Source organism: Corvus kubaryi, unplaced genomic scaffold (assembly GCF_017639235.1).
Source record: "Corvus kubaryi isolate FWS band 111438036 unplaced genomic scaffold, C.kubaryi_AGA036_p1.0 68, whole genome shotgun sequence".
Taxonomy (NCBI): Eukaryota; Metazoa; Chordata; class Aves; order Passeriformes; family Corvidae; genus Corvus; species Corvus kubaryi.
The window spans coordinates 17,694,058-17,704,380 of NW_024582056.1; the positions used below are offsets into that span (position 1 = coordinate 17,694,058).

Here is a 10,323-nt window from a genome sequence, read left to right on the forward strand (position 1 = left end):
GGGGCAGGGGCAGCGGGCGGGGGCGCATCTCCGGCCGCGGGGGCTGCCCCCGGCCGTTGGCCACCCCGGCCGCCCTCCGCTCGCCCCCCCCGCCGATGCGGCCGCGGCCCGCCCGCCCCGCAGCGCCCGGTGCCGCTCCGGGCCGGGCGGGGATCGCGGGCAGCGGGGAGGGGAAGGGCCGGGAGCAGCCCCCGCGGCCGGAGATGCGCCCCCGCCCGCTGCCCCTGCCCCGGGCGCTTACTGTAAGTGACGGTGACGGTCACCGGGGCTCCGGGCGCCGCCATCTCGCCCCGCCACAGGGAACCGTCCGCGGCGCTGCCGGGCCGCGTCACTTCCGGAGCAGGAAAACGGGAATGCCGTTTTCCCGGTCTGCTCTCACGGCGGCACCGCCGGGCAGCTCCCGACAGCAGCAGGGACGCGGCCGAGGCGGGCCTGGCGTAAACGGGACCTTTTCTTCCCCATCCCAAACCAGGCCCCGCCTCTGGCCAGCCCGGTGCCCGTGACGCTGATAACCTGCCCCCCGCCCTGTCCTTCGCACCACATTCATCACCAAAAACGCCACACAAAGGGATCTGCTAATCTACGTGATTTTATGTCTCCATAGAATACATAAAGTTAATGATAACCCGAGCAGTTTTCAAGAAGGTTACAAGTACAATCGCATAAAAGTTTCAGGACTGCAGTAGTTTAAAAATTGCTTTCAGTTCTTTTATCAAACAGGCGTAGTAATAAGGGATCTATTTTACAGAGAGTAAGCAGCAACGTGTAGTCTTAGTCTCAAGAAACATAATACAAAGTCAAAATAAACCTCAGCTATCGACAGCCACCACTAGTCTTCACGTTTTACTTTGTCCATAAGATACGGAAATCAAAACCTATCAGACTGACTGTTTCCACTGAAGGGAACTGCGATGAATTTTCCATTAACAGAAAAGTCAGTAGTAGAACAACTTTCTCCAAAGAAAGAACACCACCAGCCACTCATATTGCATTCTAGGATGTAGTGATATTAAGGTTACACTGGAAGGACAAGTTCTCCAGAATTTAAAAAAAAAAAAAAAAAGATTCTTAATACAATTCAGAAAGTATAGTTCATTATATCCATTGTGCTTTTGAAACATTTATGTTGCAGGGATCTTTGGCAACCCAAATTCATCCACCAATACGCCATCCTGTAGGAAAGAAGAAGAAGGTGGTTAACGACTCTCCACCAACCAGAACATTTCACAGACACTTCCTTACTACTTCTACAAAGTGTCTGTATCTGCAATTGCCACTATGTGACAGCTGGAATCAAAACAAGAGCATCAGTGTTCTTCCTCATTACGAAGCTCTATTAAAGCCCCAAAAGCAAACACACAGAAGCCTTTCTTATGGTTTTAAGACTAGAGCTGTAATGGTACACTTAAATTCTACTGGCAGTATTTGATAGCAGTGACAAAATATCATTCTAGCTCTTCTAAACATAATTAAAAGCATTCAGTACACTGTATTCTCAAATTCTCTGTATTTAGCATCCATACATATAATACATAAATAACATACATAAAACATTAAGCACAGTGTTTTGTTCAAAATATTAAGGATCCCAAATATCAAGCAACCAACACAAATGTGATTAATCCAAAACAAACAAAATGTATTTTGCTGTTAAAGAGCAAAGGACTCACTTTGTTTTTTGTGTCTGTAGGAGTGACCTCTGGGATTGCTGGAGCAGATGCGGCTTCATCTAAGTAGGAATTGTCTTCATCAGCTAAAAGCTCATCACCTAATGCATCCAGTTCTGAAATTACATTATGTTGGTTGAAAAATTTTGAAATAAGTTCCTTTTGCAAGAGAAAAGCTGCTCTTAGACTCAGGATTCATACTGAATGCTTACATTCAGACTCACTTAGCATCAGTCATCAGTCAGAAATACACACACACACAGGAGAGAACCTTCTTCCCTGCTTTGTAGCATTCCATTGGTATCTCATGTTTGTCTCATGCTCTTGTTACTTCTCTTAAAGCAAATCCAGCTTTACTGTTTAAAAAAAGCTGTTAAAGCTTTTTAAAACACATTTAAAGTATTTGACCAATGAAATAAAAAATCACTGAATGACAGTATGATGATTTTTATATTCAGTAACAGAAAAATCACCCTCCCCCTTCCTAACCTGCTTCCAAATCATCTTCATCAATCTCTGGTGTTCCATAGCTACGGCTCAGTGCCTCCTGGACTTCATTGGCTTCTTCCATCATATCTTCCAACTGATCTTGTATGTCCTGAAGCAAGAATCATTTTAAATTGGTCCATATTTACTCAAATTCAGTTTAGAAATTCCAAAATACAAAGCACTCAATTATTTTAATGCATAAACCATTTTTTTGAAGCAGCAATAATACAGGTCAAGACACACACATTCAGGACAAGAGTACCTGAAAATCAGAAAAGGTATGAAATGCAGACAAATTAAATCTACCATCTGGAAAATAAGCACTAACCTGAGTGGTGCCACAGCAGAATTCAGAAGATATATTAGCATAATTATTGGCAGTGTACTTGAGTACAAGTAAGGAAACAATACTTGCCTAGAGGTTTAGAATGCAGGCCATATATAAAAAACAATACGAAAGACAACTTAAAGGAGTTCAGCACTGGCATTGGATAAGAGTTTAAATGCAGCGTACTTGAAATTATATTTAGAGATCTTATGGGGGGGGTTTATGCATTTTCTGAAGTCAGGGCCAGGCCTTGCGGACATTTGGCTGGTGTTTCTTTGGTTCTGGGTTTTGTTCTTTTTCATCAGGCACTACCTTGAACTGAGAGATTAAAGGACTAATATGCACGTTACTAGTATAGGGAAACAAAAAAGGACAAAAAAAGCCACAGCAGGAAGTATCCACTAACATTTATGCTGAAGTGCAAGGAAAGGAGAGATTGAAGATTAGTTCAGCAAGGAAACAATAATCAGTACAATAAGGCAAACAACTGATTGTGCAATACCAGAAAAATCAGGAAGGAATTATGATGGTGGTCCCATAAATAAGGCAGACAAACTCACGTGAACTAAAATAGTCACCTTCAAATTACATAGTCCACTCACCACTATTTCAGTACGTTATTTTTGTTCTTTAATCATTTAAACTATAAAAGCTCACCTCAATCTGATCAATCTTGACTTGCTTGTAAGCTTTCTTCATTTCTTTCACCCCCAGTTTCATTGCATCCACCTAGAAGAGCCAAACATCATACTTGTATCTAATATCTAATCTAGCACTGATTAAACAAATTAAACAAGTTTGAGATTAATAAACTAGTACCGTTGTCTTTGTATCCTTCAGTGCCTGAATAGTGTAATTAGCTTGTTCCATATTAAAAGACTGCTGTGACAGATTATCCCTCTGCTGTTCATACCTGTTTAAAAAAAGGCAAATAACGACTTTAAAACACCACACTATTTATTACCACAAACACTCCTAATTTTTTAAGAGTTGAAAAAGCAGCAGCAGTAGTCTAAAGATATGAACAGATTTGGGTTTTTATTTTTCACTTATTATAGAGAATTGCAGAATAAAGAGCTTCATAAAAATCTGGCCATTATGCATTTCTGCGTACTTGAAGCTGACAAAGCTATTCCTGAACTAAGCTTTGTTTTAACTGACAGCAACACCATATTTGCCTAGACTGACAAAGTAGGTGAGGATACAGCAAAAGTTTAATCACAATAAGCTAGACATGCATGCCATGCTCACTAATGCTGTAAGGAGAAGGGAAGAGTTGGCAGGTTATCCAAACCACAGTGGTTCCACACTGGAGTTTTTCAGGGCAGGAACGAGGGGGAAGATAGCATACCAAAAGGAAACCTTTAAGGGTAACCACAGAGAAAAGAAAGACTTTAAAAATTAAGAAATCATCCTTCTTGAAGCTAAACTTGTATCAAATCAAGAATGTAAACTATGTCAAGTTAAACAAAAGAACGAAAACATAAAAACGAACCATGAGTCCTTCTAACATGAAAAGCAGGAGGTCTGATAGACAAGAAGGATCCAAATGCAAAACTTTCTGGACAACTAATGACTGCATATATTACTGTTCCACAAGATCTGAAAGAAATGACTGAGGGATATGACAATAGCCTATTATGAGGGGCCCAGTACTCCCACCAAGGAAGATCAGCAAGCAGCATAGTCAAAAAACAGAAAAAAACCCCCCTAAAGCCCAAAATCAAGCACTCCTCCTCACAACATCTAATTAAAGTACTGCATTCCTTGCCATTTGATATTTTAGATGGTAAGAGTTCACTAATACTTAACAAGTAATTGAGTGAGTCCATAAAGGTACAATTCATCTGAGGGATGTGAAATACAAGATGATGGGAGCTTTGGATCAGACAGCTTCTTAGATTTGCAGTTCATGGACTATGACATATTCCAGTGAAACATTCCTGAACACTTGCCATGTTCTGATATTCTTTCCTTTGGATCTGTTGCTGGACACTTTCAAGACAGGACACTAGACAAGACCAGACCACAGGACCATCTATCCTGTCCACTTGGGGGTCTCTGTAGAGCCACAATTACCTGCACTACATCTGCTCAAGTCCTCAAGGGTGTTCATAAAGAAGAGGTAAATTTCCAGTAAACCAGAGCAAGATCCTCAAATACACAACTCACAGTAATCAATCAATAATATAAAATGAGGCAATCTCTCAGAAAATTTAGGAGCCAAACATATTTGTAATAATGAACAGACTTAGGTCATCTTGTACCAATCCAAATTTATATACTGACATATAAATCATAAACATGCTGATGCAAAATCTGTAAGGAGATGCTTCTGAAAGACTTGTTCAGCATTTTTCTTTAAAGAATGCTCAGGAGAGTACTGGAAAGAGAAATGAAAGTGTGCCTTTGCCCCCCAAAGAAAACAACCTTTTATTAACTACAAGCTCAGAAAGGTTTCAACTTACATCCGCTTCTGCTTTAACACTCTCAATGCTTTCTGCTTTACTGTATTCTGAAAGACACAATAGCGTTACATTAGGAAAAAATATCTGACTTTACACTTGGTTATCCTGTTTAAACCTAATGCATTGGATTTAAGTTTTCCAAAAAATTCTCAGTTACTAGTGCCAAAAGTTTAACAATAGTTACATTCAGCATTTGGCCTGCATTAATGATTAACAAAACAGGAGTACACAAAACTTCTAGTAGAAAATATTTTCAGTTTCTAGCTTCTGATTTCTGTTTTCAGTACAGAGAATAAGATGTCAAACTTAGTCCATCAGAACTAGCTTTCATTAATACATTTCAATGGTCAGCATCAAGTAATACCACAGCAGGTACTTTGACAATACAGTTTGTATCAGATATGTTTATTTTCAGACACATTTTATATTCTAAGTTCATCCCTTTAAAAATGTGTTGCCCTGCTCTGTTTAGGCATAGTGTAGAGCTGTTTATTTTGGATGACAAACAAAACAGCCTCTCTACCAGACTTAATTCAGGTAACAAGGAAGAAGGGAAGCAAGTTACTTCCCAGGGAGGAATTACATTACACTCTGGAACAAATAAAACACTGTTCAAAGATGCATGTCTAATAAAGAAATCCTGCAGGACCTTATATCTCATCTGTAGGGCAAGATAAAGTTTTAAGAACCAGATGAACTGGCTAAATCACATGACAAGAAGTTTGAGTCACATCCTCTCATGCTTAAATTCCATAGAACATTCTTACCTTTGCAGGTCCCTCTCTCATTTTCTTCATTTGATCCTTATACTTCACTAGTTCTGCATCAAGCCTAGCAATTTTCTTGTCAATTGACTCAGCTCTGCTATCCACCTTTAATACATGAGGGGGAAAACAAAGAAAACAACATTCATTAAGGTTTTATTCAGGTATGGGTCAATAAAAAGAACACCCTCCATTTTATTGTGTTTCTAGCTGAATTGTTTCTTTATAAAACCACTCAGTGGTTTTATAAACAATTTAGATTTTGCAGAGAATCCAAAACCAGAACCAAGTGAAACAACTTCTACAAGGAGCACAAGAAACAATGCTCTGAGGCTGCAGAAAGCTCTGCCACTGTAACATGTTCCCATCATTTTGAGATGCTCCCTTGCAAATGCACTCAGGTTAGAACTCCATTCAGGAATTTCTGGTAACACACAGTGCCACGGACTAAAGCAGAATGGAAAACTTCTAGGTATACCCTGCTGGCATTCCACAGAGCTCTCATTTGGGATATATTTTAACCCTTCACCATAAGAGGGTTAAAAATGACAATTACATAACCAAGCATGGGTATAGGTAGTTCTAACAGCATATACAAATACATAAAAGGCCTTTTTAACATGAACTGACTACCCCAGCATTTCTCTAGAAACAACAAAATAAAGCTTATTAACTTCTCATTCCAAGGAGCCTCTCTGGGGATTAGATTATAATGACATTCCAATTATAGCATAAGACAGATCAGTGCAAATTTACAATTCTGCCTTGCTAATGGTGTTGCTAAGCATGTACAATTATGTGGATTTTCATTTTGATGTTTCAGTGACCCTTTTAAAAGCCCACTCTATGACAGCAACATGCTTTTGCCAGAGGTATCCTGAGCAGAACACCAGATACGAACATTCCACACAAGACATTAAAGTGCCTGGGCACAGCTGGCATTGAAAAATTTGTATTAAGCTTTCTATTATGCCAAATATTTTACTAATAGCAAGAAAGAGAAAAATTTGAGATTTTAATACTCCTGTGGGTTCAAAGCATGGCACCTCCTCAAGATCTTCATCAGCTAACTGCACCTTTGAGGTCAGCCTCCACGGGGGAAAAACAGTGATTTGGTTTATTTATATGATTCTTTCAAGCAGTACTACCAGGAAGTGGAGACAGAGCCTCCCATATCCATTAACTACATAAAAATTTCACACACACATGACACAGGACCTCAGCTTTTAAAAATGAGACTGGACAGGAGAGGGGAGAATGAATCTAATTTATCCAGAAAACTAGACTGTTTATTAGGACTTGAAGAGCTTCTGTCTATTACTCACAAATAAGGCACACTGAGGAATGTTTCATTGCTACACAAGGGTCCCAATTTACACAAAAGAAAGGGAACCTGAATTTTAACACCGTTGTCACAAGTATTAGCCTTTTGTTCCTATGTTTCCTATTTACTACTCTGAAAAACCGTAAGTTTAGAAAGAACAAAAAGTAAAAACACTATTAATGCTTTACTTCCTGGTGCATCCTTCCTCCTACCGGCCTCGTGACAGCTTTGAGTCATCTGACTGTGCTCTGCCAACAAGGAGAAAAAATCCTGCCTTTAAGTGCAATGAATTTTACGTAACTAAACTTGCCTACACATGAAAGATCATCCAAAACATAGGCATGATTACTGCCTAAGAGTTATCTATGTTTTTAACTAATGTTTCATTAATCGCTGCTCACCAAACACATTTCCCAACTGCCATTTAATGGCTAACTATCACTGAACTAACATGGTAATTACAAAGCAATTTGACTCTTTCAAAAGGCAGAGCAAAATGTGTCTAAGATAGAAGACACCCCAGAAGCCACAGCAGTTGAGCCTCCAAACTGTTGGACTTAACATTAAAAAGGAATAGTGTAAGTTTTTTAATATCTCACATACCTCTCTTCAAAAATAATTCACATGTAATTGAAGATAAAAAAAATCTAATAATGTCTGTAGTTTTAGCAGAACCTATCCTAGAGACTCCACTACTGTGAAAAGGCAGCAAGTCTTTCACAAACCAGACAGCATATAACTTGGCATAAAAAGTTAATTCATAAAATTCAAACTACTGAAAGGAAGAGTTTCTCCCCATGCTCACTAGTATACAGAAATGTCTCACATTTTAATCCCTTCCACAGAAATTGAAAGGCATCAAAACAGGGTGGTTTATACACTTCCTGTGATGACCCACCTTTAAGGGGTCTGTTTGCAACCAGCCCTTCATTTCTCAACAGCTGACCAGCACAGGCTCTTGATTTCATGTTTTAAAAACCACACTGTAACTCATCATTGGTTGCCAAAGTCATCACATGCATAAAATGAACCTGAATTCTGCTTTTTGGTTAATCTGCTGTCTTCCATAATCAAACTTTCAGACAGTGCAATTACAAACAACTACAAGAGGATTAAAACTGCATTTAGCAGGATTTTTTTGGAAAAAAAAAAAAAAAATTCCTGGTGTTGCAAATCAAAACATCTGTTTAAATTACACTTTTATGTACCCCAAAACTCTACTAGGATTGAACACGATCTTAGCATAAGCAGACTGCTGACCTATCTAAATTTTCCTTTGATTTAGCTCAATATTAGAAAAATGGACATCAGCTTGGAACTGGCAAAAGCAGCGTGAAAAATCTAACAGACAAATAAGGAGTCAGTTGTTGTGAGGGACACAAGGCTTCCTGCTCTTTCACTTACATTGCCAAAATAGCAAATTTAAGTACTAATAACAGTATCTCACATGGATTTTGGAGTTCAAGTCATCCAACAAAGTGTTTACTGACAACAATGGGAAAGCTAATCCTGATTTTCAATCAGATGCTGTATTCACTGTTCTAACTAAATATATTTAGAGTTATGTTTGGGCTTAATACTGCTAAAAAGCAGTATTAAAACATTCTTTGTCAGTAAGATAAAGCACCGAGACAAACATTATGACCACTTCTCTCTCTCCTCATACCAGCCAGTGACATACACAAGAGACTGATGTGTAGGTTTGTGGAGGTAGCACTGACAAAAATTAGGTATTTAATTTAGAGAGTCTTTTCACTGGGTAGCAGAATAGATCTTCTGGGAGAAAAACTGTGATTTCTCCACGGAAACTTCTTGTTGTCAGGTTCCAGCGACAAAGCTTAGTTAACCTACATTTATACCACAGCTGTTACTGCCCTTTGTTTACTGACACAAATACTCAAGCAACTGCGTGTTCTTTCTTCACTTCTTCAAATTAGCTTACAACAGAGGGAGCTGCAAAACCATGCTACCATTTTCCCCATACACGTTAAAGTCAAAAAAAAGACTACGAAATTACAAGATAAATCTTAATACTTTTTCTTAACCTTCTTTGCAAGCAGGCCAATACAACAGTTGTCAAGTGCTTTGCCACGTGTTTCTTGAGCATTTCTTACTTGGTCTGAGCTTGCCTATCTGTCCATCTGCACATATCTTTGGCATCAACCCCTACAGCAACCCTGCTCACCCCTAAGAGACAAAACACTCTTCTGTATTAGACGGGGAGACTGATTTTCTTGCTCCTGCCCCTGCCTTGCCTCAACTTGCCACGGCAGGAGTTAGCTAGTGCAGTCAGAGCACTCCGCAGACGGAAATGCTGAGAAAATCCAGGAGGATGTAAGGAGGGCCATGCCTTCCATGCTCACTGTGAGCACCCATTTACGGGATGCGCTCCTCGGCGCAGGACACAAACGCAGGCATGGGTGTATGAACATAAAGGTACATCCCTGTGTCCGTGTGCGGACACACAAACACGCTGCACCAAAACACACCGTGCATCCCTGCACATTACAGTGCTCAAGGCCAGCCGGGTGTGGCTCTGAGTAACCTGCTCGAGTGGAAGGTGGCCCTGCCCACGGCAGAGGGGCCGGAGCTGGGTGATCACTAAGATCCCCTCCAACCCATTCCGTGGTTCTGTGATGGACATACCCACACACGGACACACACACACTGTGCCCACGCACCGCAGTATCCACACACACACTCTCTCACACCTATGCACAGGTGCGCGTCCCTAGGGCCGCCCCGGCGCTCCCGCCCCTGCCGAGGCGGCGGCCGGGCCGCGCAGCGCTCCGCGGGCCCGGGCGCCCCAGGGCGGGCACTCACCGTCCCGATGCAGTCGGTGAGGCTGGGCGGCGGCGCCTTCGGCTTCGCCTTGCCGAAGAAGCGGTTCATGGCGGCGGCGGTGCCTCGGAGTCGCTCCCGACCCCGGCAGCGGCGGCAGCGCTCCCGGCCGACCCGGAAGCCCACGGCCGGCCCCGCCCCGCTCCGCCCCGCGGAGGAAGGGCCGCGAGAAGCAGGAAGCGCGGTCCAGCGCCGGCCGGAGCTGCCAGCCCCGCTGGCTGGCGGCGGGGCTCAGGGGCTCCTCGGGCAGCACGGAGTCACAGCAGCCCCCACACGGGGACGCTTTTCCGCTTTTCTCCCCCAACACACCCCCTTGTAGCCACTGCTGGAGCTGCACCGCCGGCTTGCAGTGTAGAATCACCCCCGTAACAGCGGCTCAGCTGATGTGTCAGAAATACCAGGAAAACATGTGAAGTGTACCAAAGCGTGCTGTGAATCAGGA

General features: G+C 41.9%; 2 protein-coding genes across 3 annotated transcripts in view; both read right to left on the reverse strand.

Annotated features, from left to right (window-relative positions):
- Positions 1–493, reverse strand: part of BAG1 (BAG cochaperone 1) — a 21,679-nt gene extending 21,186 nt beyond the window's left edge. For both annotated transcript variants that reach the window (XM_042048786.1, XM_042048785.1), the window contains exon 1: positions 242–493. In XM_042048786.1, coding sequence (XP_041904720.1) covers positions 242–284 — 43 coding nt within the window. In that variant the 5' untranslated portion in view covers positions 285–493. The remainder of the gene's footprint in view (positions 1–241) is intronic.
- A 78-nt stretch (positions 494–571) lies between these two features.
- On the reverse strand, positions 572–10,022 carry CHMP5 (charged multivesicular body protein 5). Its single transcript, XM_042048784.1, has 8 exons — positions 9,864–10,022; positions 5,720–5,824; positions 4,953–4,999; positions 3,304–3,397; positions 3,142–3,213; positions 2,157–2,265; positions 1,671–1,783; positions 572–1,172 (listed from the first exon to the last, which is right to left on the reverse strand). The coding sequence occupies exons 1-8, from the start codon at positions 9,930–9,932 to the stop codon at positions 1,122–1,124; spliced, it is 660 nt and encodes a 219-aa protein (XP_041904718.1). The 5' UTR covers positions 9,933–10,022; the 3' UTR covers positions 572–1,121.
- Between the last annotated feature and the right edge of the window lie 301 nt (positions 10,023–10,323).

Excerpts from the sequence above, each read along its gene's own strand:
- CHMP5 (XM_042048784.1), bottom strand. The coding sequence starts at position 9,932 with ATGAACCGCTTCTTCGGCAAGGCGAAGCCGAAGGCGCCGCCGCCCAGC. Across the intron at positions 5,825-9,863 it reads TCACCGACTGCATCGGGACG|GTGGATAGCAGAGCTGAGTC; the intron begins GTGAGTGCCCGC and ends CATGTATTAAAG. Across the intron at positions 3,398-4,952 it reads GTGTTAAAGCAGAAGCGGAT|GTATGAACAGCAGAGGGATA; the intron begins GTAAGTTGAAAC and ends TTTTTTAAACAG.